This window comes from Octodon degus, unplaced genomic scaffold (assembly GCF_000260255.1).
Source record: "Octodon degus isolate 3935 unplaced genomic scaffold, OctDeg1.0 scaffold00126, whole genome shotgun sequence".
In the NCBI taxonomy this organism is placed as follows: domain Eukaryota; kingdom Metazoa; phylum Chordata; class Mammalia; order Rodentia; family Octodontidae; genus Octodon; species Octodon degus.
Genome location: NW_004524702.1, coordinates 6,656,202 through 6,683,760, shown reverse-complemented (window position 1 = coordinate 6,683,760; position 27,559 = coordinate 6,656,202). Strand labels below are relative to the sequence as shown.

The following is a 27,559-nucleotide window of genomic DNA, read 5'->3' as shown; positions in this document are numbered from 1 at the left end:
TTTTTTTTTTTTTTTTTTTAATTTTAGGGCAGAGTCTACAGGGTGTTCAGGGTCTCACTAGTAGATCAGACTTACACTGATCCCCTTATTTACAGAAAGCAATTGGATGAGGTAGATCATGAACTGGGAGGTAGAAACTTAACAATGAAATCAGTAACATTTTTAATTTTTTTTTTTTTTTTGTGGTTCCAGGAATCAAACTCGGGACCTTGAGCTTGCCAGTCAAGCATTTATTCCACTGAGCTGTCTTCCTGGCCTCTCTCTTGTGATTCTTCCCCCCACCCCCCCAGAACCGGGGATTGAACTGAGGCTCTTGTGCTTGCCAGGCAAGTGCTTAATCTATTGTGCCATCTCCCTGACCCTCTCTTGTGATTCTTTAGCTCATTTTGACAGTATGGTAAAGCTGCTGAGAAGGAATTGGGATGTGTTCCTCTTTTTGTTTTAGGACAGTTTGAGAATGACTAGCAGGAATTCACCTTTATTTTTGGTATTTACCAGCTGTAAATTGAATAGTGCTCCCCCAAAACTCTTGTCCACCCAGAACAGCAGAAAGTTACTTTATTTGAAATAAGGTTGGGCTGGCAAGATTGTTCAACAGACTAAAGCATCTGCTTAGGCAAGCACAGGGACTGAGGTTCTATGCCTTGTACCACATGCCTTGCCAGCCCTGCCCCCGGGGCGTACTGAACTGGCCAGAGTCCAGGCATGGTGGCACACACCTGTAATCCCAGTGCTGGGGCCGGGGAGATGGCTCAGTGGAATAAGCGCTTCCCTGGCAAGCGCAAGGGTCTGAGTTCAATCCCTGCCTCCACAAAAAAAAAAAAAAATATCCCAGTGCTGGAGAGACTGAAAGAAGGAGGATCACCACAAGTCTGAGCTGTGTAATGAGACCCTGCAACAACCAAATACATTAAAAAAAGAAAGAAGGTCTTTCCAGATGTAATGATCACAGTATGGTCATGCCAGTGACTTGTCCTCCTAAAAATAGGAGAGGACAAAGACAGACAAAAGGGCTCATGCGCAGGTGGAGGCAGACGCTGAGTGAGGTATCTAGAGGCAGGCAACACCAGGTGTTGCTGGGAGCCAGCGTAATCCAGGAGGAAGGGTGCATTCTTCCCCTGCGCCGGAAGGGAGCAGCGCCTTGCTGATACCTAGGTGCTTTGGCTAAGTCCTCTGCGCTCTACAAGAGTTAAGGGGATGCATTTCTGCTACTTAAACCACCAGTTTGTGGGAGTTTATTGTAGCGAGCCTAGGAACTACTACAGCTGTGAAACCATTGATCCTGAAGTTGGCTTTGTGGAAAGTTTTTTGATCACGATTCAGTCTTTTTACTTGTTGAGCTATTTGGATTGTTTCTTTTTTTTTTTTTTGGTATTTCAGGGAAGGGTCTACAGGGTGTTTAGGGTCTCACTACTAGTTCGGACTCATAGTGATTCGCCTGTTTACAGCCTCCCACGAGCTGAGATTACAGGCGCCCAGTCTCAGTTGCTGTCTGAGCATGTCCCAGGGGCAGGGCTGGCACGGCAGGGCCAGGGATCGAACCCCTGGCCCCTTTTAATCCACCAAGCTATTTGTTTATTGTAGCGCTCCTAGATTGTTTCTTTTTGAATGTTTGTGTCTTTTTAGGAATTTTTTGGTTCATCTAATTTTTTCATTTACTGTAATTGGTATACAGTTACAGTATTCCATTAGCACAAACACACCTGTGCTGCTGGGGATCGACCCAGGGCTGAGCACGCATTCTACCACTGAGCTGCGCCTCCAGCCCATGACGCTTACCTCTTTCTGCGTCTAATAACAACTTTTGTCTTAAAGTCTATTTTACTATGTGGCATTATTTGTGGCATCCCAGGAAATACTGGAGGTTTTCAAAGCTGCTATGGAAATCTTATTGCTCTGCTTTTCGTTTTAAGATTTTTGGTTAGTCTCTCGTTTGCCCCAAATGCTGTGTAACACTTAAGCAGACTTGAACTTAAAACATTACCAGTCATTTTTTGACAAATGTTGTCTGGGAAAGGGAGTTTTGTATTTGGAGAATTCTGTCAGGTTAAATATGGACAGAGCCTTGCAGCTGGCTTCTTCCAGGGAGCCAGTGGACATGTCAGATATGTTTCTGTGCAACGCAGCTTTGCGAGAGCTCCAGCTCTGTCCCTCCGGCTTCTTCTCGGGCTCATCGGGCTGTGCTGGGAATGTGGCTCTTTCAGAGCCGCCATGGAGCAGGGGGGTATGGGATGTGAGGAGCACAGGTAGGGTGCCACATGGGCTTCAGTCCTTTTCCTTGCCTGTGTGCTCCCTGGTTCAGTGCAAACCTTAGCGTGCAACAGTATTTAACAGTTGTACTGCATGCTGCGCCAGCCTGGGGCATGCTGAATGGGCCACAAATCCAGGCATGGTGGAACATGCCTGTAATCCCAGTGCTGGGGAGGCTGAAAACAGGATCACTACAAGCCCTCTGTGTGGTGAGACCGTGTACCAAATACATAAATTTTATTTTTTTTGTGGCCAGCTCAGCCCACCCTGGGGGTGGGGCTACTGTGCATGTGGTGCCGGGGATCGAACCGCAAACTGCGGTTCCTGCACTTTTGCCTAAGCTTGCTTAAGCAGGCGCTTTCAGGGCCGGGGAGATGGCTCAGTGGAATAAGCGCTTCCCGGGCAAGCACAAGAGCCTGAGTTCAATCCCTGGTTCCGCAAAAAAAAAAAAAAAAAAAAAAAGCAGGTGCTTTAGACCACTGAGCTATCTCACCGGCCCCAGATACATAAATTTAAAAAAAAAAAAAGGATAAAAGTTGATTTTGACAATCTTTCATATAGTACCTCATTGCTTTTATGAAGAGAATTTTTCAGGATCCTCAGGATCCCCGTTTCACTGGCATCATCTGTGCATCACACTAGGATAGTAGGCACTGGGGGCTTGTCCAAGGAGCACGGAGTTGGGTGTGGGGAGGTGGAGACAGCCTAAGCTGACCATTTCTCATGGGAGAAGGCTCCATCGCTCCTGGTCCCCCAGTGTGTGCATGCTCATTGGTGCAGTGTCTGAGGGGTGTGAGGTGGCTCCCTCAGCTTGAGGCTGAGGAACTGGTGTGAAGGGTTGCCAGGTCACCAGTCACAGTGCTGAGAGCCCACCCAAGGTGCAGGAGCCACCCTCTTCCACCGTTTATTCCAGTTACTGGGCTGTCACTCTGGCTGCTGCAGGAAACCATGCTTTCTGCTTTGCATGACTCAGCCCCTCTGGCAGATTTTCTAGAAGAGAAAGCAGATTGAGTGAGAGGTGAATCCTCTGTGCTTTAGATCCAGAAGGTCCTCCAAAAGGCACATGTATTTCCTTTTTTCCCTTTGGTATGAGGGGTTGAACCTGGGACCTTGTGCTTGCGAGGCAGGTGCTCACACCACTGAGCTGTCCCCCAAGCTCCTGGCTTCTATTTCCCGACAACGGATGCCACGCCATTGTCCTCCGCCGGCCCCCCTGTCCTGCTCGCTCTGCCTTGGAGCCACCCAGCCCTAGACTGAACCTTGAAAACCACTGGCCCAAAGGGCTGGCCACATAGCTCAGCAGACTAGAGCGCCTGCTTAGGTAGAGTGCAGCAGCTGGACCCCTGACATGCCAGGCCGGCCCTGCCCCAGGCGCACTGAGATGGCGATTGAGACAGCGTGGTGGGGGCCGGGGAGATGGCTCAGTAGAATAAGCATTTCCTTGGCAAGCGGAAGGGCTTGAGTTCAATCCCCAGTTCCGCAAAAAAAAAAAAAAGAGACAGCGTGGTGGTGCGCACCTGTAATCCCAGCACTTGGGAGGCTGAAAACAGGAGGATCACTAAGAGTCTGATCTGTGTAGTGAGACCCTATAGTCCCAGTACTAACTGCATTATAAATCAGTCAATCAATTAGTCCACTGGTCCAGGTGGGCACGGTGGTGTGCAACTGTAATCCCAGTACTCAGGAGACTGCAGAAGGAGGATTCCTGTGAGTTCGAGACCAGCGTAGGCTACAAAGTGAGTTCAAGGCTAGCCCGAGCTGCATAGCAAGACCCCTGTCTCAAAAAGACAATCAGTGAAGAAAAGGGAAATGAAGGACTGCTCATTCATGCCAGTGCCCTGTCCCAGTTCCCCAAAAGGTTTTTTGCATTTGGATTGAATATGTGGTGTTGTTTTTTGACTGCTGTATTTTAAAATTTTATCTCTTCTTTTTTAACTGGGAATTGAACTCAGGACCTTGCACTTGCCACGTCAGCTGCTGGCTGCTGTTAACCTGACGTCATTGGTTCTTTTCCCCTCCCAAGTCTTCCCCTGGTAATCATCCTGCAGTGCTGCGCTTCCCAGAAGCCGTATGTGCTGAGTCACTGGGTTAAGGAAGCATCCTCTGGAGCTGAGGGAGTGTGCAGGGCAGTGGGTAGTACCAAGATGGGGCCTCATCTTGCTTTCTGCATTGAACCACAGTGTGAGTCAATTCTAAAAGCCCTGAGCAGCTCTGAACCTGGAAAAACCTGTCCTTTTTGACTGTGGCCAAATTACCCTCAAGTATCTGTCATATACAATAGCCTAGACCTAATTGGTGCCCTGGGCAGTAGACACTCAGCTTTCATAACAAGCTGAAGAACGTTTGGGCCCTGCTCCCAGAGAAGCCATCCACTCTCTGTCCGGAGGTTCTGCCCGCCGCCTCCTGGTTACCCCAGGAGATGCACACTGTGGTCCTTGACTTCCTCGTGGCCCTGCTCTCCACCCTTTCCCTGTCACTGCAGGACTCCTGTTGCTCACTGACACAATTGACAGTGGCGCAGTCTCCACCCGAGCTAGCCCTTCGATCCAGTGGTATACCACTGAATAAAGGGAAAATATTCCCAGTTATTCTGTGACATACCACCAGTCCCAAAGTACTTCCTAATTTTAGGTATCAAAAAAGGGAAAAGATCTTAGAGGCTATGAAAGACAGTAGGTTCCTTTGCTACCTAATTTCAAGTGGGAGAGCAAAGTCTAGGCAGACCAGGGATGCCAGGGAGAAAGGGACCTCAGGATGAGCAAGTGTGGAGGTCACTCACGGGTGTAGCAGCCAGCAGGGATGCTGCAAAGAATGTGCTGGAATTGGACTTCTCTAAAGAGTTAGCAGTGCGGGGCTGGTGAGATGGCTCAGTGGTCTAAAGAACCTACTTAGAACAAGCTTAGCAAAGCACAGGGACCATGGTTCAGTCCCCCAGCACCACATGCCAGCCAGCCCCGCCCCCTGGTGGGCTGAGCTGGCCCCACACACACAAACACACATACACACATAAATAAATAAAAATTAAAAAAAAAAAAGCAGCTTAGCTTAGCTATGGTCTGGGGAGAAAGGAGGAATGAGTAATTTTACTAGGAACTGTTTAAGTCCCGTTAATTCATCTAGAAGAGGAGCACCCTCATATATGCGGGGTATGTGGCAACTCAAATGTTTCAAGTTTAGTTTTTAAGAATGAGCTTTTTTTCCCCTGAGAAGTGACTAGTTCTGTAATTAAGCCTACTCAATTTAGTGATAGTTCTTGCAACATGAACTCTTGCAGAAAAATGATAGTCACTCATTTCCTCCATGTGAACATTTTAAAATGAGAGCATTTCTGCTAGACCTGCTGGCAAACACTGTCATCCTAGCCCTTGGGAGGCTGAGGCAGGAGCATGTCCACAAGTTTGAGGCCAGTCTGAGCTACAGAATGAACTCAAGGCCAGCCAGAACTGTACAGCAAGAGCCTGTCTCAGAAGACAAATAAATTTATTAATTAAATGCATTTGCAAAGCTCTTCAAGAGTTAGAGAAGTCCCTCCTGATTTAAATGTCAAATGAGTAGTTTTCTCAAACATACTGACCTTACACAAAAGCTCCATCATTTTTGTGAGTTACTTGTAAATGTAAGAGGCATACTATCCCTGCACAAAGAACATCTGCAGTTTTCCAGGAGTTCTGATTTTTATCAACCTGATACTTAAAGGCATTGGATTCATTTGATTTCCTTAGCCCTCTTCACCCCCTTCCCCAAGGTATGCAGTGCTCCTACAGAGTTGCAGTAAAAGTTGTTAGTGGGTGGCTTTTGTTGTGGGCAGCCTTCCTCAGCTCTTACGTGTAACATCTCCGTATTTATTTTGCAGGCATCATAGCCGCAAATGTTCTTGTATTCTGCTTATGGAGAGTACCTTCTCTACAACGGACGATGATCAGATATTTTACGTCCAATCCAGCCTCAAGTAAGTCACTTCTGATTTAATCACTTCGTGTGGTTTTATTTTGAGGTACAGATAATTTGAAAGAAATATACTTTATGTACATTGAGATGATATTTTAAAAAAATTGGTTAGCTTGTTGATGCAACAAGACAGATCTGGAGGACGGACCGTGAGCTCCTTAAGGAGCAGGACTCGTGACTGTCGTGTCCCGGGTGCCTACTGTGGCCCATACACATACTAGGTGCCTAAGTAGTTTTTAACAAATTCAGGTTTGCAGTTGCTTACAAGGCTGCTGCTTTTGTTTTACAGACAGCATTACATACAACTTTGTAACTGAAATAATTTACTTATGCTGTTTCTAACTGTTGCTGTAAGGATAAGTTACTTGCATTGAGTTGAGAATTTTCATTGGTTGCTTACTAAGTAGAAACAAAGATTTAAGAAAGTTTTTTTTTTTCTTTTTGCGGAACCGGGGATTGAACTCAGACCTTGTGCTTGCCAGGGAAGCACTTATTCCACTGAGCCATCTCCCTGGCCCAAGAAAGCTTTTATCACTTTGAAGAATGCTTTTTTGCCAGGGAGATAGCTCGCAGTGTAAGCACCTGCCTGGCAAGTGCAGGGTCCCGCGTTCAGTCCCCATTACTGCAGAGTTTATTTATTTATTAGTCTTTGTTTGAGACAAGGTTTCACTATGCGGTTCAGGCTGGCCTTGAACGCGCAGTGACCCTCCTGCCTCGGCCCCGCCAGTGCAGGGAGCATGCTCTCTTCAGCCTTCTCATGTAACATGCTGCTCCTGCTTGCTGCGTGTCACTTCATCATGAGAAAAGCGTGCCGGCCGTGCAGGGCTCACCCTGTCCTCTGCCCCGCAGGGGTCCTCTGTGCTCCGATGCTGCTGTCGCCATTCAGTCACCTCTCCCTGCTCCACATGGCGGCAAACATGTATGTCCTGTGGAGCTTCGCCTCCAGCGTCGTGAGTCTCCTGGGGCGGGAGCAGTTCATGGCCGTGTACCTGTCTGCAGGTAAGAGCCTCCAGCACAGGACCTGGGGACCTCAGAGGCTCCTAGCTATGCACAGCCTGGACAGAGCGGTGGCCGTGGCGCACTGTGTGCACAGGAAGCGCCGAGGGTGCAGGTCTCTCATCATGTGTAGCGTAGGCTTCCCTGGACCTGGCGCTGTCAACCCCCCACTCGTGTGGCAGATTGCCCTTTCAATGAACGACTTGGAGGTGCTTAGTTTTAAATTAGGGTTAGAGTAAAACCTCAGCATGTCATTTTTGTCTCACTGAGCCTTGATTTCTCAGCTCAGGCCTCCATTTTATAATTGAACGGCCGCTAGACCTCCAGCTGTCTCAGTCAGCTGGGACTGTGTGAAACCCCCGTAAGCACATTTCTCTTGGAGTTGGGCTTGCAGAAAGCTTTAGAGCGTGGCACCTAAAGAATGTTGAAAATAGTAAAATGTGTCTGTCGAGAGTAAGTGTCAGGGCCAGCCAAGTAGCTCAGCAGATTAAAGTGCCTGCTTAGGCAGATGCAGCGGCCAGGGTTCGATCCCCAGCATGCTGTCCCTGCCCCCGTGGCATGCTGAGACAGCATTTGAGACTGAGTGTGGAGTCACGCAGCTGTAATCCTAGCTCGTGGGAGGCTGAACACAGGCGGATCACTACGAGTCCGAACTAGGTCGTGAGGCCCTGTAGACCCTTACTAAAAATACAAAAAAAAAAAGTCAAGTGTCAAGGTAGCACATTGGCTCAGCGCTGCGCCCTAGTCAGGGTCCTCTTCCATTCACCTAGGAAATGTAGTGCAGTATACGCATCCAGGTTGCTGCTCCTGTGAGATGAATAATTGCTCTGATTTTACTGACCTCACTTGTAAAATTTATTTAAATACAACAAAAGTTCATTTCTTCGGCCAGGGATGTAGTTCAGCAGCACAACTCCTGCTTAGCAAGTGTGAGGCCCAGAGTTCAATCCCTGGTACCAAAAAAGAAAATAGTAAAATGAATTCATTTCTGAGGTCCTACTAGGCTTAAGAACTGTATCGGACAGTTGCGCTGTAGGGCAAAGTCACTGAGCTTAGGGACAGCTAGGTTCAGATCCGTCTTGTTTCCTAGCTGTGTGGTGGTGTACAAATCATTGCACCTTTCTGGGGATGATGATACTTCTCATGGCAAGGACTTGAGGACGATTGCATGAGCTACAAGGCCCCAAGTTAGTGCTTAATGAGTGTCAGTTGGATATTCATGTGTACTTATCCTCACCAAAGCTGAGGGTTGGGCACACAGCTAGGTGGTCTAAGCTCCTGCCTGGCAAGCAGAAGGACCTGGGTGTGATCCCCGGTACCACATGCCATGCTGGCCCCGGAACCCCGGGCGCACCATGCTGGCCACCTGAGTGGTGGTGTGTGCCTGTAATCCCAGCACTGAGACAAGAGGATCACTGCTAGTCTGAGCTACATAGCGAGACCCTGTACCAAATAAATAAAAGATTAAAAAAGAAAAAAAAGTAAAGCTAAGCAGTCTCTTTGGCCTCTTAATATATAGTTATTCCCCCAAGTACTACTTGTATCACTGCAGGTAAGTGGTCTGTTTCAGATGCTGTTAATTCCTGTTGCACAAGAAGTTATTTTCTAAAATGAGCCACACTTAAGTGAAATAATGTTGAAGCCTCAGGAACCTAACACACCACCTAGGTGAGGGTCTAGCCCAGAGGTTCAGATGTGCCCGCTCTCGACTCCAGCCCAGAGGATTTGGCTTGGGAGCCAGCTCCCTTTTCTGTTTAAATGAGGAAGATGACTACGGTGCGGTGAATGGCCCTGTGTCAGTCAGTAGAGAGCGTGGTGGGTGAGGCTTTTGTTCCAGGTACACTGGTGATTGTGACAGGGACAGCAACCATGCAGTACTCTAGGGAAACCTCACACACTGCTGTGGAGATCAGGAATAGGATCTGTTTTTTTGTTTTTGTTTTGAGACAGGATCTCACTGTTGTAGTCCAGGCTGGCCTTGAATTCACTGTGTAGCCCGGGCTGGCGTCCTGAGTGCCGGAATCACAGGCATGCACACCACAGCCAGCTAGGAGTAGGAATCATTTTTATATCTTACTTCAATTGTTGAATATGACTTATTTCTCAGGTGTTATTTCCAATTTTGTCAGTTACGTGTGTAAAGTTGCCACGGGAAGATATGGACCGTCACTTGGTGCAGTAAGTATTTGTAATTTTAAATTCATTTTGAAACAATGTGATTTGAGCAAGTTGCAGAATTATAATTTTCCAGTGTTTTTTATTGCAGTGTTAACTAACACCATACAGAATCATAGAATAATTACCAAAATCAGGAAATTAACACAAATATTATTGAAGGAGCTACATCTCATTTTGAATTTATTCATTGCTAAAACTCATTTTCAGGCTATAGCATTTAACCATTGAACATTTATGTGTACTGACTGGTATGCGTTCAAGCCAAGAGGAATAGGACGGAGTAGTCCACGTCTAACCCCGTAAGCCAGCACCTGGCCCAGCACCGGGAGACTCCAGCTGCGGTTGGAGCCTGTGCCACCCTCCCATGGGTCCGTGCTGGAGGCCCAGGGCAGTGAGAGCCAGGGGGCCCCCGCCTTTCCTCAGGCACACTGTGTGTGAGTGGTAGACAGCGTGGTGTCGGGGAGTCCATGCCCATGTAAGAGTTAATGCATTTAAGTGTATTTGAAGAGGAGAAGCGCTCTAAAGAGGTTCAATTCTGGAAAAGAATGAAATAATCCCATAGTTGGTACGTTCTTCAGATTTGTATATACTTCATTTTCCTAGTGAGGCCTACCTACATCTTCTCTTCTGACTGATGTGCTTCCCTAATCTCCCCCCAAGCTTTGTAAGTTTTGACTCTGGTATGATTTTTGTGTTTCAAATCTTATCTGCTCTCTTGTTGAGCACCTGAGCACCTTATATAGAGGCAATGAAGTTCACTAGGGCGACCTGGAAGTGGATGTGGGCTTCAGGTTTAGTTTAGCTAGGTGGAAAACACACCTCTGCCACTCCCTGAAAGGCCTAGGGTGCCAAGGGAAAGGAGACTAGTAGAAAGGACCTGGGGGCATTGGTACTGTCCTCTCCGTATGAAAACTGCAGCCCAGACTTCGGTGCACAGCAGCACGTGAACCCGGGACTTCAGGATAGCTCTGGCTGTCTGAGCCCATTTCTCCACATGAAATGTTCCAGATGATTCCAGAGAATTGGGAATCCATGGGAAAGTACTGTAGAGGGATTTCACACAATTCAAATGTTCTTCCAGATCAACTCAGTAAATTATATTTATTTCAGTTTGAAAGAAATTTTAATCTTGTTGAGTTTTTTTCTTCTAGAAAGTAAGGTTTCAGGGACTGGGGAGATAGCTCAGTACAATATGCATTTGCCTGGCAAGCGCAAGGGCCTGAGTTCAATCCCTGGTTCCACTAAAAAAAAAAAAAAAGAAAGAAAGAAAAGAAAAAAGAAAGTAAGGTTTCAACTTGATTGCTTCTAGAATTTGAGTTAGACTTTTTTTTAGAGTGTTTAAAAATAAACCTAGGATATTAAAGTTGCCCATATGCCCTGAAGCCTGAGGCTGTTGTCCAGCCTTGCTTCCAAATTTGTGTTGACACTGCCATCTATGTCGCCTCAGATAGTGCAGCATGAGCAGGTCGATCTGGGGGCAGACATTGACTACACCAGGACAGATCTTACGGAGTAGATGCCAACGTGGCCAGTAGAGTGTGTTGTCCCCAGGGGCACCAGGACCTGACAAGCTTCATGGAAAATAAGCAAACCACCTTCTGAGTTGGCTTTTTTTTTAATTTATTTATTTTTTAATTTTATTTGTGTGTGTGTGTGTGTGTGTGTGTGTGTGTGTGTGTGGCCAGCTCAGCCCACCAGGGGGCGGGGCTGGCTGGCTGGCATGTGGTGCTGGGGGATTGAACCACTGTCCCTGTGCTTTGCTAAACTTGTTCTAAGTAGGTGCTTTAGATCACTGAGCCATCTCACCAGCCCCTGAGTTGACTTTGACAGCCGTGGAAGTTGCTATGGCCCCTTGAAAGGTGGGCAGCGAGCTTCGGGAGCAGTGATTACGCATGGAGGGGAGTCAGGATTTCAGAGAACCCTGCTGCCGCCGTGTGGAAGCCAGCTTCCACACAGTAGCTGTTGACCTAAACACAGTGTGCAGGCTCCCCACCACATCCAGCCTGTCCCTGGGAGTGTGTGGCTCACGTGCTTGGGAATATTTTCTCAAGCTGGGCACTTAGTCCACTAACCTAAAGTCACCCTGGAGCCTGTTTAGAGGACGCTCTGCATGCTTCCATCCTACAGTTATCCCACCTCATTCCTCTTTGCCACTTGAGCTGGTTTCTCTGTTTTGGCCAGCAGCCAACTGTGTATTTACAGACTGGGGACATCTGAGCTGTCTAGAATTCATAATTATTAAAGGTCTTAGTAATTCCTGTAGTGTAAAATAATCGTGTATTCTGATGCAAACCTTTCACATAGACAAAACAGTTGAGCTGGACACAGTGCGCACACCTGTATCCCAGTATCTGGCAGGCTGAGACAGGAGGATTGTAAATTTTAGCCCAGCCTGCCTGACTTAACAAGACCCAGCCTCAAAATTATAAAAAGAAGCAGGGTGTGGTGGTGCATGTCTTCAGTGCAAGCACTCATGAGGCCGAGGCAGGAGGATTGCTGTGAGTTCGAGACCAGCCTGGGCTTTAAAGTGAGGTCAAGGCCAGCCTGAACTTACATTACAGTGAGATTCTTTCTCAAAAAAGACAGACAATAGCAAAATATATATGAAGAACTGGGGATGTAGCTCAGTGCAAAGCCCTTTGTTCAGTTCCCAACAGGAAGAAAAGTTGATTGAAAGGAGCAAATGGTGTTTTTTAGAAATAACATTTTAATATGAAAATGTAGGACGTTTCATTATAAGGGCTCTGTTGTTACTGTGCTGGGGTTTAAACCCAGGGCCTTTTACCCTGAACTGCATCCCAGCACCCGCCCCACCCCCATTTTGAGACTGGTTCTCACTAAATTGCCCAGGCTGTGCCTGCACCTGGAGTCATCCTGCTTCAGCCTCCTTCCTGGAAGCACCATGATGCCTAAGGCTCCTTTTAAAGTGATGGTTTTTTGTTTTGTTTGTTTTTTGTTTTGTGGCCAGCTCAGCCCGCCCTGGGGGCAGGGCTGGCTCATCATGTGGTACCTGGAATCAAACTGTGGTCGCTGAGCTTGCTTATACTTGCCTAAGTAGGTGCTTTAGACCACTGAGCTATCTCGCCTGCCCATTTTTTAAAGTTTTTTTTTTAAGAGCTTTTTAAAAAATTGTTTTTGTCTTTAACATACGACTTAATAAATAAAGTTTACAGCACCGGATGTGATGATACATGCCTATAATACCAACATGGGGGAGGCTGAGGCGAGAGGATTGCTGAGTTTGAGGCCAGCCTGGACTATACAGTGAGGTCAAGGCCATCCTGAACTGCGTAGGAAGGCCCTGTGCTCAAAAAACAGTTGCAGAAAATACTTTAAAGAAGTAATCCAGGGTTTTGAGGTATTGACAAAAGGGCACATAATCGAATGTTATAATTTGTTAAGTCCTGACAGTAGTTTCCCCTAAAGCCATGGCACCTTCCAGATCATAAACGTGTTCGTTATCCCCAGAAGTTTCCTGGTTTTCTTGCAGTGTCGTCCTCCTGAACACCTGCCCCCTGACTGACTTGCTTGCTGCGAAGATGCATGGGTTTGCAAACACTGGGCAGTGCGCCTCACTCCTGTCACTGTCCTGAGGCTCCTCCCTCCGCGCTGTGATCAGACATCGCCAGTGGCTTGACTGCAGTGAGGGGGTGGCAGTGTGGGGCCAGCCTGGCGTTGCAGTGAGATTGCGTCTCATGCCCTCTGCGTCTCTTCCTGAACATTGGTGAATGCATCTCTATTCTACAGGTAGACGCTAGTCACTTGTTGAACACTTAGGTGGTTTCTGGTTTTTTGGCCACTATTAAAACCCTCCTGTGAACATCATGGGCAGCTCTCCGCAGACACATGCTTTCGTTTCTCTTGGTTTAATGCCTATGAGGGAAACAGGGCATAGACTGGCTGCATTTAATTTCTAAGGACCAGCAGACTCTTCCAGAGTGGTCATTCATAGCATTGTGTCGCATGTTCCCTTGGCAGCGCATGAGAGTTTGGGTTCTCAGGCTTTTCCCCATACACGGTGTGGTCAGCCCTTTCAGTGTCTAGCAGCATCTAGCATAGTACTGGTAGAAGAGCGGTTGGATTTTCATTTTCCTGTTGACTGATGGCGTTCCTCATCTTACGTGCCTCTTCTCTGTATATCATCTTTGAAGGGTCTCCTTAGATATGTCCATTAAAAAAAGTTTTTATTGAGTTGAGTTTTCTTAACAGTGTCTCACAAAGAGTAAGTTTTTCATTTTATGTTGTCTTGATTAATTATGGGTCATGTGTTTAGTGTCAGGAAGTTTTGTCTAAACAAAAATTACAAAGATTTTTCTCCTGTGTTTTCTTCTCTGAGTTTTCATTTTAGGTCCGTTTAGGTCTGTTTCACTTAAAAGTAGACTCCAGGGCCAGGGATGCAACTCCCTGGGGCGGTACAGTGCAGGTGTGGCAAGCGCGAGGCCAGGAGTTTGCTTCCTGGTACCAAAAAAATCCTGTAAAATATTCACCGATTTTAAGCATTTTGCCACATCTCATTTATTTGCTGTCTGTGCTTGCTTTTCGGAGTCGGTTGCCAGAGGTTGCTGATGTTATTATGCCCTTTTACTCCTGCATGCTTGCGCATGTGTCCTAAGAACACAGATATCCTGAGATATAGTATAGTTATCAAGTGCTGTAGTAAATTTGATTGATAAATATTGATAAGTGTAACTCTTAGTTTAATCTCCAGCCCATCCTGCTGTCCTGTCAGTGTCCCAGTACTGCCCCTCAGGGTTCCTTTTCCACCAGATCTGGGGTGGAGTTAACTCCATCTCTGGGCCCTGAAAATCTGGAGCATTGCCACCGCCGCTCTGCTTTCATGCCAGCAGCACTTGGGGCCGCACAGGCCAGCTGTGTTGAATGTCCACTTGGGCTTGTCTGTTTCCTTGTGGCTGGTCCAAGCTTGGTACTGGGTGGGACTGGTGGATGTTGTTGATAGCACAGGGAGAAGAACTTCGTGTCTGTTTGCCCCTTTCTTTGGGGGCTAATTTTGGTGAATAATTATAGTGTTGTCCAGCTTCTCTCTTGTACATCATTTTCTCTTTTTACAATTAATATAGGGCTGGGGAGATAGCTTGACGGTCTAAGTGCCTGCCTGGCAAGTGCAAAGACCTGAGTTTGATCCCCGGTTCTGCATGCCGTGCCAGCTCTGGAACCTCGCGTGGTGGTGTATGCCTGTAATCCCAGCACTGGAGAGGCTGAGACAGGAGGATCACTATGAGTCTGAAGTGTGTAGTGGGACCTTGTGTGCAATAAATTAAAAAATAATACAATTAATACATTATGAGAAGATACTTTGAGCTCATGTAAGCATCACATCCCTCGCCCTCCCTCTCCCAGGAGGCTGCTGTGGCTTCCAGTGCGCGGACCCTAACGTGGGCCTCTTCCATAGCCACAGCTGTCACTTAACTACAGAGCACACTGGGGCTGCCCTGGTTTTTCTTTTACTTCCTTTTCTCTTCCACGGTGCTACACTGCACTTAATTGTCCTACCTTTTCAGTCTCCAGTCTATGACAATTTCTGTCTTTTCCTGTCCTTAGATACTTCAGAAGAATATTGGGAGCATATTTTGTAAAATGTCCTCCTAGGGAATTGTATTATTATTATTTTTTAATTATTTATTTATTTATTTATTTATTTGTGTGTGGCCAGCTCAGCCCACCAGGGGGCGGGGCTGGCTGGCATGTGGTGCTGGGGGATCGAACTGCGGTCCCTGTGCTTTGCTAAGCTTGTTCTAAGTAGGTGCTTTAGACCACTGAGCCATCTCACTAGCCCCCTGTATTATTTTTTAATAGAGAATTCAGGTTTGTCTTCTGCTCTAAACTTGTTTCCCCAGCTCCACACTCCGGCACTCCCATGGCTTTGGGTTTCTGTCAGCCTCGACACTGTCTTACCTGGCCACCATGTGTCACCCCTTTGTGCAGTTTGATGTCACTTGTTACTCTGAGCATATATGTTTCTCTCTCTCTCTCTCTCTCTCTCTCTCTCTCTCTCTCTCTCTCTCTCCGTGCGATGCTTCCCACGGGGACTGTCACCATTATTTTGCTTATTTGGTGTCTTTCCTGCCCCTCTGAGAGCTCCAGGAAGTTGAGGCTTCCTCATGTCTGTGTCCTCACATCTAGTAGAGTGTTCACTATGGAGCAGGACACGGTGACGGCCCTGAGATGGAGTGTGAACTGGGAGTAATAAGCGACCCTTTACGTGTTACACCATCTGGAGGAAGTTGGAAGCGTAGTTTCTTTTCAGTTTTTTGAAACAGTGGCCCAGGCTGGCCTCAATTTATGATGAGCCTCCTGCCTCAGCCTCCCAAATGGTGGTATTACAGGTGTGCACCCATATGCCCAGATCCATGTCTAATGCAGAGAGATCAAATTAGTCCTCTGTCCAGAAGGTACCTCATGGACAGTACTGATTTAAATGAACAAAATTATGTGGGCAACCAGGAAAGAGCATGTGAGAGCTAAACTAGTTACTACATAGGGAAGGGGTTGAGCTGTGGGCTCAGACCATGCCGAGGTGGCTGGGGCTGGCGCCCTCTGCAGATAACCCGTCCTGGGGGTGCCGAGAGGGGACCCCGACCGAGCCACAGGATGAGGAGGGTATCTTTTCCTGCACCCTGGCTCTCACCCCAGGCTTTAAGGAAACTTCTGTCTCAGTGAAGTCACATCCTAAGTGACGTTTAGGGCCTGTTATTAGACTTGGAGGAAATGCCACGCGTGTAGGCAAATTCCTGCTCACAAGGAGAATGCCTGTGACCTGCTCTGCACTGCCCTTGCCGCGGGCCCGTGTCCTTTGGGGCTGATGGGGCCCTGGGAGCTGGGCCTCTCCAGGCACCCGGGGAGAGCACTGCCACCTTGGTCCGGCCCTCACCCTCCGTCCCTTGCAGTCTGGCGCCATCATGACCGTGCTGGCAGCTGTGTGCACAAAGGTTCCGGACGGGAGGCTCGCCATCATCTTCCTGCCCATGCTCACCTTCACGGCGGGCAGCGTGAGTACTGGAGCTCGGGTCTGGTCGCGCAGTAGCAGGGAGGCAGTGCCCTGGTATGGAGCGACTGCAGGGCGTGCCACTCTGTTTTCTGTCCCTGCCTGCAGGCCCTGAAAGCCATCATTGCCTTGGACACAGCAGGGGTGATCCTGGGCTGGAAGTTCTTTGACCACGCAGCACATCTTGGGGGTGCCCTCTTTGGAATGTGAGTTCCTGGATGGATGGCTGAGGGTTTCCCTGGGAGAGGGAGGACAGCATGAGATGACTGATCTCTGTTCCCCAGCTACCAAAAGGGCAGAGACCAAACCCCAGTCTGTGCACCCCTCCGTCCCCTTTCCCCTGCTACCTGGCCAGCTGTGTCACAGAGCCACACAGGTGAGAGTCCAGGCCGAGGCTGCTGACCATGCCCGGCGTGGGTGCTCACTGGGAAGCTGACCCAGGTGCGACCTTTGCACCAGGCAGCTCTGACGTAGTAGAGCAGCAGGACCCGGGGCTGCAGCCATCTCACTGTGGGCCCCCACACTGAATACCCCGCCTAGCCTCGGCCTGGCGCAGCAGCGCCCATTGAGCAGTACCTTGGAGCCCGCCTCAGCTGCAGCACCTGGCACGGTTGCTGTCTGGTGGTCCCCCCCGCCAAAACGCTGCCACTTGCCCTTTGTTTTTACTTTGTTTCATGATAGTGGAAAACTTTTAATTTAAAAAAAGGTAGAAAAACTATCTCAGTGAAGCTGATTTGTCCCGTAGGTGGAATTAAATGCCATTATGCTGTTTATAATTTTCAGCGGTGATCACAGAAGAGCCTGTAGAGCTCCAGCAGTAAGGGCAGCAGGGTATAAATAGAAAATGCGGACCTGCAACTGCTGTGAGAAGCAAAGACTTTCAAAGGGGGTTGCTTCCTGAGCTCTAAATTTATCCGAGCTTTCCATGTATTTGTAAAATTAGGGCTTATCCCCCGCAGTCTTTTATTTTCCTGAACTGTAATTAGATGGCTTTTTCCATCCTGCAAATAAATTAGATCAAATACATTCTAAAGTTCAAGATCTAAAAGACAGGAATCCTTTTTTGTTCTAATTTCAGCTCCTTTTCATCCATTACACCTGTAATATTCAGAATTCATTTTTTTTTTTTTTTCTTTAGTACAAGAAATCAAACTTAGGGCTTTGCACTCGCCAGGCAGATGCTTTGCAGAATTCATCTTTTCTTGAAATGAATTTAGCAATTCTAGGAAGCTAGTCTCTTTAATTTGTTTGGTTTTGGTACTGGATTGAACCCAGGGCCTTTGTATTGAGCTCCAGCCCTGGCCCTTTTTTAAATTTGCGATTAGGTCCTGCTGAGTTGCCCAGGGAGGGCTTGAGTTTGGCAGCTCCACCTCAGCCTGCTGGGCTGCTGGAGTGCAGGCAGGTGCTGCGCATGGAGTCCTGCTTTCTGTTGTAACAGCCCTGACTGTGCTGATGGCAAAGATGCCACCAGTGTCAGTGCTCTCGTTTTCCTGCCTGTGACCCTGAGCAGATCCTGCAGTCCCCACTTGGCAGTTGTAGCGGTAACAGCAGACACACACCAACAACTCGCCGGGCCTGAGCACTGTACTGTTACCCTCGGTTGTGTGAGGTCAGGGCGAGCTCAGGCCTCATAGCACCTGGGAGTACCCAGTTACACTGGTGAAGCAGCTTCCTGACTGGGGTGGTTGTGCAGCATCCCCTGGAGGATTGCAGCCAAGTGAGGCCGGGCAGGGCCTGAGAGGCTCAGGGCCTGGGCACCAAGGGCCCTAGCCCCGCCACCTGAGGCACTGCTGGCTGCAGTCAGCCACTGTCTGGTTACAATGGGTTTGTGAGAGATCTGCAGTACGCCTGTGAGGTTATGGTATGGGGCTGTGCCTGACAAGGAACTCACAGATTTTGGAAGTGTCTTTGTTAGTAAAGAGCTGTCAACAGGTGATTGTTTTTTGATTTTGACACAAGGTCCTGCTATGTAGTCCAGGCTGGCCTTGAATCACAGGAACCTTCCTGCCTCTGCCTCCCAAGTGCTGGGATTACAGGTGTGTGCCACCACACCTGGCAGGTGATTTATTACTTGTGCATTTTTACAATTGCATTTAAATGCTGGAGGATATTTTTTTCTGTTGTTCTAAATTTACTAGAGAATATTATCTTAGGCCCAAAGAAAGAATTTGCCATGCCTAATAATTCAGGGGGGTTTTCCCCATCCCCTAGTACCAATTTACATTTTCAGCTCTTTTATTTTTGTTGTTGTTTTGTGACAAGATTTTGTTAAATTACCTGTACCGTGTTCAAATTTTCAGTCTTTGTGCCTCAGCCTCCTAAGTGCTAGGATTACAGAATGAGCTGCCATATCCAGCTTGGTTTCCATATTTTTAAGTGTTTTCTTTCTGTAAATTTATGGGTTATTTTAAAAAGTTTTAATGCTAACTATGTTCCATCACATTTTAATTAGTTAATACAAAGATTCTGATACAAATCCAATCCCTTATGTAAAAAATAAATGTTCTCAACATTTTAAGCATGTTTATACTACTGTTCTGAGTGAGCCACTTTTTCAGGCAGGAGAGGAAGCAACCAGCACAGTCTAGACCCTGCCTCGGAGCCAGCAAGCACAACAGAGGCTTCGAGAAAGCCAGCTGTCCCTCACTGCTGACCTGGCCCAGCAGCCTTCCCTGGGCAGGTCCCGGTGGGAGCCCCCTACACCCCCTGCTCAGAGTGCCGGCTTCTGCTGTGAGCAGGAGCAAGTTTCTCCCACTCTGAGCTTTGCTGCCAGGGCTCACAGCTGGGCTGGCTTCACAGGAAGATGGAAGCCAGGTGGGCTAGTGTGCCTGAAATCCCAGCAGTCTGGGAGGCTGAGGCAGGAGGACCCAAGTTCAAGCCTAGCCTGGAAGGCTTCATGAGACCCAAAATTTATAAAACAGAGCTGGGTCTGTAGTGCGTTGTGAAGGCCCTGGGTTCAGTCCCTCGTATCAAAAACAAAAATAGGAAGGGGTTTCTGTCAGGGCAGGTGAGGTTTGGATGAACAGACCAAGCTCAGAAGGGGGTGGGGGTGGGGCAGAGGCATGGAAATCACTAGCACCATGTCGGTCACTTCCCTTGGGACTCTGTGACATTTGTCGTGGTGAGAGCTGGGGCTATGTGCCCCACTGCCTTGGGGTCTGATCTTGATGGACTCTGAAAAGTCCTTAGTGCCCTGGGCAGTGACTTGGGCCGAGGCAGTGATGCTTACTGCAGCTCCCACCCTTACTCTAGATAGCTCAGTGTTCCTGGTTCAAGACAGGGTCTCGCCGTGCAGCCCGGGCTTGAACTTGGAGCCGTCCTGCCTTGGCCTCCTGAGTGCTGGAATCATGGGTGTGTTCCTTCATGCTGTTTACTGACATTAGATAGTCAGCAGCTGAAGACTCAGGGGAAGGACAGCAGCACCAGTGCCACCCTGCAGCCTCATCATTTGGGCCTTCCGCTGTCTCTGCAGATGGTATGTCACCTATGGCCATGAGCTCATCTGGAAGAACAGGGAGCCGCTGGTGAAGCTCTGGCACGAGATGCGGACCAGCGGCCCCAAGAAAGGAGGTGGCGCCGAGTGAAACAGCGTGACTGCCTTGGTCCCACCCCGGTGCACGAACTCTGCTGCCGCCAGAGCACTTGGCCCTGGAAGGCCCCCTGCTTACCACGCCAAGATTGTCCCTGCCTTTGTCAGAAGGCGGCTGGCAGAGCTGTGGAATAAAGGTCCCACCCTCAGCTCAGAACCTGTGTGCAAGTCTGGTGGCCAGGAGCGGGTGGGTGCGCAGTGAAGGCACCTAGTGGGCTGGGGTCAGCTTGGCTTCTGTGCGGGGGCAGCCGGGCGGGGTCTGCTCGGTTGGCACCCCACTAGGCCCTCCTGAGTGCAGCCTGCACTGGCAGCTCAGCACTTCCTCGCTCTTCCCCGGGGAGATGCAGTCCTCCCCCAGTGAGTGGTGCAGGTGAAGCCGTTGTAGGTTTTGGCTTTCTAGGTGAAGAGTGGAACTGAGAGATGGAGGTGACTTGGATAAATCCAGACCTCAAGCAGCCTCGCTGTATCCCAGGTTTAGAGCTGCACGTCTTGTGGAAATAGTAGGCCGTGACCACAGCTATGACCGAAGGCTTACGGTTGGGCACCTGGTTGCTTGGGAGCATTTCCAGGGCCCTTAGTCTGGGGTGGCCTTGCATGGGGAGGAGCAGGGCACAGACCTCAGTCTGTATGGCAGACCAGCCCCCTCTGTGAGATGCAGTGGCTGTCCCCACCAGAGAGGTGGCTGAGCACTGGGCCACGGCAGCCTGGACCAGCCTCTGCACGACACACTGCCATTGACCCTGTAACAAATGCGGCAGGTATTTTCCAGAGGTACAGTGAAGAGCTGAGGTCACAGGTTTGTCTTGCCATGGACTAGGCCTGGAGAGGGGCCCTGGAGGGTTCTGCCCAAGCTCAGTGACAGGGAAAGGAGGATTTGGTCTCCCTGGGAGTGTGCTGGGCTGGAGGAACTCTGGCTGTGCCCTTCAGGGTTCTGGGGCCTCCATGGCGCCATTTCTCTGCTGGCCTCATTCCCTGCTCCTGTGGGCCACTCGGGGGCCTCTGCAGTGGCGGTGACACTTCATCCTCTCTGTCCTCACCTGGGAGCCACGTCAACCCTTGTGACCCTCCGAGGGCCGCTCTGCCACCCCGCTGAGCCCAGTGCCCTGCGCTGCCCTGGCCTTGCTGGCAGCTGCTGGTGGCTTTGCTGCCCACCCTGGGAGTGACTTCCAGAGCAGCGTTCCAGGACTAGTAGCTGGGGGCGGAGTGTGGCCTAGCATGTGCGATGCCCGGCCTGCAGGAACCCATGAGGGGCAGCTGCTGTATGCTAAGGGGAGTATTTTAGTCACTGAGCTCCATCTGTCAGGTGGAGAAGCCAGGTTGTGTGTGGGGGGGGTCCTCCATTTGCACCCCACCACTGGCTCGGGTAGTTGGTGTTAGGAAGCGTGAGCTCTGCTCCCGCTAAACAGGACCTGGGTTAGGGGCACGGGTTCACAGTGCCTGGGGCTCTTCCATACTGACCACCGGGCCCTGGGCTGCGTGGCTGGCAGCTCTTGGTCACTGAGCCTCCTGGGGAAGACGGCGGCGCTCCGGAGATGAGCTGGCCCTGGCCAGCGCGGTCCTGTTCAGTGTGAGGGCAGGCTGGGTGCTGTCCAAGCACCGCGCAGCGGTAACGAGCTCTGCTTCTGCGGTCTGATTAGCGCAGGGCTCGCAGGGCCACGTGCGATGCAGCGCCTGTCACAGCTTTTTGAGGGGGACCACGAAGTCCTTTCTGATACCCTGTCCGTGGCCACCGATCTTGGCCTGGAAGACGACCCAGAGTTAGCTCTGCATTCAGAAAGCCACATCTTTACAGAGGAAGGCAGGGCCTCGTTTTGTGTCCTTACGGAGCTCAGGACTTCGCAGCCTTGTTTGAAAATTAGAGCTCTGGGCACCCCGAGAACCGCCCCTCGGGCTAATGCCGGTAAGACAGGAGCTTCACAGCTGACTGGCCTGGAGAGAAGGGCGGCTCCAGTCTGGTTCCGACGCATTCTCCCAGGGACCTCACAACCCTCTCGGCTGCGTGGCCCCGCAACTCGGCTGCCACCGGGATCCGCACATAGGGTGCTCCCAGCCTGATGCTTGCTTGCAGCCGCGGATTCCTGGCGCCCTCTGGGGTCCCCACCCTCGGGCAGCGCGGGCGGTGCAGGCGGCGCGGGGCGGGGCAGCCTCGAGCTCGCGCGCAGGCAGCGGAGTCGCCGCCGCCATGGCGTGGCCCTGCATCAGCCGCTTGTGCTGCCTGGCGCGGCGCTGGAACCAGCTGGACCGCTCCGACGTGGCGGTGCCGCTCACCCTGCACGGCTACGCGGAGCTCGAGCTCGAGCGCGAGGAGTCGAGCCCGGGCGGCGCCACCCCAGGCAGGAGCGCGCACCCCACGGGTGCCCGGGACGCCGGCAGGGCCGTGCCGCTCACTCAATATCAGTGCGATTTCGGGGTGTGCGCGGCGCCCCGAGATGCGGCACCGGGACCGAGTGGCCGCAGGGCCAAGTCCTCAGCGCCCCTTGCGCGGGGTGTCTACGTGCTGCCCGTCGGCGATGCGGACGCGGCTGCTGCGGCCACCACGTCGTACAGGTACCGGCTGGGGCGGTGGGAAGACGGGCTGGGGGGGATCATGAGGGGGCGCCTGGAGTGGGGATCTCAGACTCCACTGATGAGCGCGGGGGTCCCTTCCGCAGCCCCCTACTCAGGCCAAGAGCTGACACCTGCGCTCGCTGGGCTGCTCTGCTCGCCAGCAGCCTGCAAAAAAGCCTGCCTCTGACCAAGTTGTAGTTGGCTTCCCTTTAACTTTCCTGCGGGGCCAGGCTGGGATGCCCACAGGCCAGCTCCGAGCTCCTGCCCCATGCCCGGTCCCCAGGACTGATTCTCAGGGGCAGCTTCACACCCGCACCCCAGGCTGCCCAGGCTGTGCTGCCTCTAATGACAAGTGACTTATTTGTACTCATGTAGAGCAGTTGTAACATAACACCACCCAAAACAATTTTAACGTGCACTTTGGTGTATATGCACTAACATGGAGCTCCATGGATTTTTTTTTTTTTTTTTTAAACTGGGGATTGAACTCAGACCCTTGCGCTTGCCAGGCAAGCGCTTATTCTACTGAGCCATCTCCCCGGTCGTGGATTGGTTCTTATTGGACACATTTTTCTCACCTAACTGTGGATTGGACCATGTTACTAGATGTACTCCTGCAGCACTGATTGTAATAAATGTGCACTGACTGCTGTCCTGCAGGTACAGTCATCTGCCTGTGTGTGCTAACACGGGCTGCTCAGAGTACTTAGGACCTGACAGGGGCAGGTTTCTCAATACTACTAAGAATTTCCCTTGAGATTCCCGGAAGGTGGGGTGAGAACTCAGGCTCAGGTGCCTGTAGACATGTCCTGACAGTGGGGCTTGCTGTGGAAAGGGACACCGAAGCCCTCTCACCTGGTGGTGTAGATTTCAGATGCACACCTATCCAGGGGAACCCTGTGCACAGGTTCCCTCATGTGCGCCAGGGTGCACCTCCACGCACTCATGCCTCAAGCTGAGCTGCTGAGACCCCAATGGTACTGATGGTGCTGGGCAGACACGGGTGGGGTTCAGGCGCTTGCTGGGGATGAGGATGGTGTGAGGACCAGGGGGACCTGAGCCAGCTTCCTGGAATGTGAGCACGGGGAAGGCAGAGGCCCTGGGTGTGGCGCTGAGGTTCTAGGCACTGGCACTGGGAGAGGAGGCCCCAGGCCAGAAAGAAGCCCTTCCCAGTCACCAGTGCCATCCTCGGGCAGCAGCCGTCCCAGGTGGCTGGCACACCACCCAGGGTGGTAGGCATGTCGTACCTGGTCCTGCCTCTGCAAAGGTAGCCCGCACTCTCTGCCCTGGCATGGGCAGGCCCTGAGTTCCACATTTCCTGTGGACGAGTTCCCTGAGGCCTCTTAGTTATTGCTGTCCCCACTCTTCTGATGAGGATCTGAGCAGCTGCTGCAGGGTCACGTGGCTCTGAACACAAAGGAGTGGAACACAAGTCTCTTGCCTCCAAGACAAAATGTATAGGTTCTCAACTCTGCTGACTCAGAATCAGTGTTTTTTTTTTTTTTTTTTTTCCCTAGTACTGGGGATCGAACTCATGGCTTTCACACTGAGCTACATCCCTAGCCTTTTAAAAATTGTGCAGTGGGGGGGGGGAGTTGTCTCAGTGGTATAAGTACCTGCCTGGCAAGCACAAGGTCTTGAGTTCAATCCCAGGTGCCACAAAATAAAACAAGAATTTTGCAGTAGGGATTCGCTAAGTCAATAAATTGCACAAATGGAGCCCAAACTTGCAACCCTCCTGCCTCAGCCTCCCAAGGTACACAATCTATTTATTGAACTGAGTCCTGAAACCAGTAGTGCACAGGGACTGATAGATGGGAGTAGGGACTTAGTAGAGTGTGCACTTCCTGGTTTGCAAGCTGACCTCAGGCCCTGTCCTCTGGGGCCCCACAGCCGGGCAGACCCAGGCTTACTGCTACGTGGCTCCAGCACTGCAGCAGACTGAGATGTGTCCCTCCCACTCCATCCTTCCACACATCTTGAAACCCGCCTAGCACCTAGGCCAGCGGTGGCGGTGGTGGTGAGCCCAGGGCGTGAGCTGCAGTGGACTGTATCACTGAAGGCTCCCAAAGGGTCGCCATCACTGAGTTAGTCTGCCTGCTAAAGCATCAGCAAGAAGTGAACAGAGCCAGGGGCTCTAACGATGCACAGCAAGGTGTGGCCAGTCAGAGTCCTTGAGTGCCAGGGACCCTCAGTTCTGACCTCTGCCCCAGCAGGTCCTGTCTTGCCTGCCTTCTTGGGCCAGTTGGGCACAGGGCATCCTGCCTGCAGCCAGCCTCATCCCTCCAGCTGGCCAGCTGCTTGTGATCCTCCCATCCTGGTCTGCTCAGCACCTTTGGCTCAGGGTCCAGCCAAGGCCCCAAGAGCGGCAGTGCTGGAACGTGCTTGGAGCTGGGCAAGGGCTGGCACCAGCGGCAGCCCTGTCATCTTGGCTTAAGCCATAGCTGCTTTCCTCCTCTACTGGGCATTACCAGGCCTGCCAATTCGACCTCTCCTGTCCCTTCTCTGTCCCCCCTCTGCTTGGGCTTGTCCCACAGCAGCCCTGGGGCATCTCCAGCCCTGCCTCAGGGCAGTGGGCTGCTCTTGAGCTAGAGAGGCTGTCTGGAGACAGAAGGGCACGCCCTGGGGGACCTGCTTCCCCAGAGAAACAGTGGCAGATGGCCACGCAGTGGCTCCTCAGAACCCTGTGGGGATGAGCTGCTGGGGCCTGGCCCAGCCCGTCTCCTGGCACTGGGCCTCCCAGTGCTGCCCACGGACAGACACGAACCCCCCTCCCCCCGCCACAGCGCCTGCCTGCGGGGGCCCCAGCTGTGTACTGCCAGTGACAAAGGCGCCTTTGTGAGCTGCAGGGCCTGAAACTGGGCTGGGCTGTAGGAGGGGTGAAGGTGCCCAAGCACCTGTAGGCACTGCCCCCGTGGGCGGACCCAACCCTGCTTACCAAGGCTTCCATGCTGAGGGGGACCCTAGCCAGGGCCTGTGGTTTCACAGGGCTGTCTGCATCCCTGAGCTCACCTTTAGGCAGGGACACTAACAACGGAGAGGGCTGGCTTGCTTAGGGGGAATGATCTCACTGAGACGCTGTGGGGTCAGTGAGCCAGGCTGTACCAGCCTCAGAGTCCCCCTCACAGGCCACTATCCCTGCACAACCAGCAAGGAAGCCCGCAGATCCGCTCCCCATGGTGCCCACGCCATGCAGCCTTGAGTTTTCCTACCAGAGCCACCAGGATGCACTCCAAGTGCTTCAGTGAGATCAGTGAAAAGCCACTGAATGCCGGGCCTTACCCTCTCACTGCTGTGCCGGGCACAGGGCTTGCTGGTACCCCCCCATGGACCCCAAGGCCATGCTGGGGGTGACTGGCCAGGCGGCCCCCAGCAGCCCAGCATCCATGAGAGCAGCCGCAGACTCGCGTTAAGGACAAGGCCTGGCACACACCAGCTGCTGCATTTTCTGCAGAGACCCTCACTCTGAGCCCGCTGCTCACCTGCAACCTCTGAGTCTCCCTCCTTCGTTCAGGGCCAGCCTTGTGTGGCACCCTCAGAGGTGAAGAGGGGGCAGCTATAGGCTCCCTGCCACCCTGCTGCTGACCACAGGCCAGGCTCATTGTGTCCTCTGTTCCAGGCAGGAGTTCCAGGCGTGGACTGGAGTGAAGCCCTCAAGAGCCACCAAGGTGAAGCCAGCCAGAGTCACCACGACCCACAGCTCGGGGTGGGATGCCAGCCGGGGGCCTGGGTTCCAGGTGAGCCAGAAGTGCGGCTGCAGGCCTGTGGGGGTGTTGTGAGCCAGATTTAGCAGTGTAAAGGGCAGCACAGCCAAGGACAGCAGGGCCACGTAGGTCATCCCTAAGTACCCTGCCACGTGGGTGCCCTCTAGTGTTGACTTCTCTGGTGAGCAGGTGACGGGCGCTGCACTGGCCCGGGGTCTGCAAGGCACCCCAGCACCACCCTGCCAGCCTTTGAGCACATAAGCCAGCCCTGAGGGAGGGAGGTGCCAGGGAGGTCTCCAACTCTGAGCCACCCAGGTTCACCAGCCGAGGTGGCCTCCTGCAGCAGGACACCACTCAGGGCAGTTAGCAGCCTTCATTCCTGCAGGGTGCAAGTTCTCCATACTGGCCCTGGTATGTGCAGCCCCAATTTCTTTTGCAGGTCTCCGAGGTGAGGAACTTTACACCTAACCCCTCAGCCATCTTCCAGGCTTCTGCTCCCCGGATTCTCAACGTGTGACACCTGGGGAGGCTGAGTGGCTGTGGGGAGCGGCTCTGCCAGGGCTGCAGGCCTGGGGTGCAACAGAGTTGGGGGGGTGCTGGAAAAATGACACCCCAGCTCTGCCAGCCTCCAGCAGCCTTTTCAGGGGGGTTTAACCTTCACACTGGCACCTGGCTGGACTTCAGGGAGCCTGAGGGTCAGTTCACCGGGCTGAGAAATATGGACCCAGGATGCATGATTTTCATTAATCTTATAACCCACGGTAATGCCAGGTTCCAAAGTGGCCTGCATGTCTGTTGTAGAACTAAGGTCATCACCTGCATGTGACTCATGGTGATGCTGAGGAACAAGGAAGAGCTTCTGAATCGCGACAAACCCGGGGCTCCAGCTTGCAGGGGTTTCTCCCTAGCCACGATGACCTCATTTCAACACTCTTCTCGGGATGAATGCGGTACCGAGGGAAGGATGCTTACCCTGCAGCGCTTCTACAGCCCAGCCTGGTTTATTAGGTTTCCCTTTGGCCTCACACGGGAATAAATGCAAAGGAATAAAAACTCGTGCCCACGCAGGGAGCACTTCCGGGATGGTAGCCTCCGCCCCACGCCCTTGAAGGCCTTCAGACAGCACCTGCCCCAGCCCCCGGCGCTGCAGAGGCCGGGCCTCCTCTCCCCTGGAGCTGCCCCTGCCGGACCCCACAGGGAGCCAGGTCCCCCCGCCCCAGCACCTTCCACGCCTCAAGGGGCCTGACCCTTGTAGAAGTGAGAAGCAGAGCTCAGGGTCTGGGGAAGGAAACTTAGGGATTTCTGTGGTTCCTCCTCCCTCTAGGCCCTGGGGGTGGCATGAAG

General features: G+C 51.5%; 2 protein-coding genes across 5 annotated transcripts in view; both read left to right on the top strand.

Annotated features, from left to right (window-relative positions):
• The window catches only part of Parl (presenilin associated rhomboid like), a 39,161-nt gene extending 19,040 nt beyond the window's left edge, over window positions 1-20,121 (top strand). Inside the window, exons 5-11 of one of the 4 annotated variants that reach the window (XR_002817989.1) lie at window positions 6,104-6,199; window positions 7,048-7,197; window positions 9,302-9,372; window positions 16,278-16,379; window positions 16,484-16,581; window positions 18,934-19,189; window positions 19,848-19,919. Coding sequence is in view for 3 of the 4 variants with exons in the window: in XM_004640703.2 (XP_004640760.1) it covers window positions 6,104-6,199; window positions 7,048-7,197; window positions 9,302-9,372; window positions 16,278-16,379; window positions 16,484-16,581; window positions 19,848-19,959 (629 nt within the window). In the remaining variant the exon portion in view is untranslated. Of the gene's footprint in view, window positions 1-6,103; window positions 6,200-7,047; window positions 7,198-9,301; window positions 9,373-16,277; window positions 16,380-16,483; window positions 16,582-18,933; window positions 19,190-19,847 lie in introns of those variants that run through there. The other 3 variants (XM_004640703.2, XM_023700726.1, XM_023700727.1) reach the window with 3 other exon arrangements.
• Window positions 20,122-22,146: 2,025 nt separating this feature from the next.
• Map6d1 (MAP6 domain containing 1) lies at window positions 22,147-26,855 on the top strand. Its single transcript, XM_004640702.2, has 3 exons — window positions 22,147-22,511; window positions 26,131-26,248; window positions 26,655-26,855. Exons 1-3 carry the CDS (start codon window positions 22,147-22,149, stop codon window positions 26,730-26,732), a joined length of 561 nt encoding a protein of 186 aa, XP_004640759.1. The 3' UTR covers window positions 26,733-26,855.
• The last annotated feature ends 704 nt before the right edge of the window (window positions 26,856-27,559 follow it).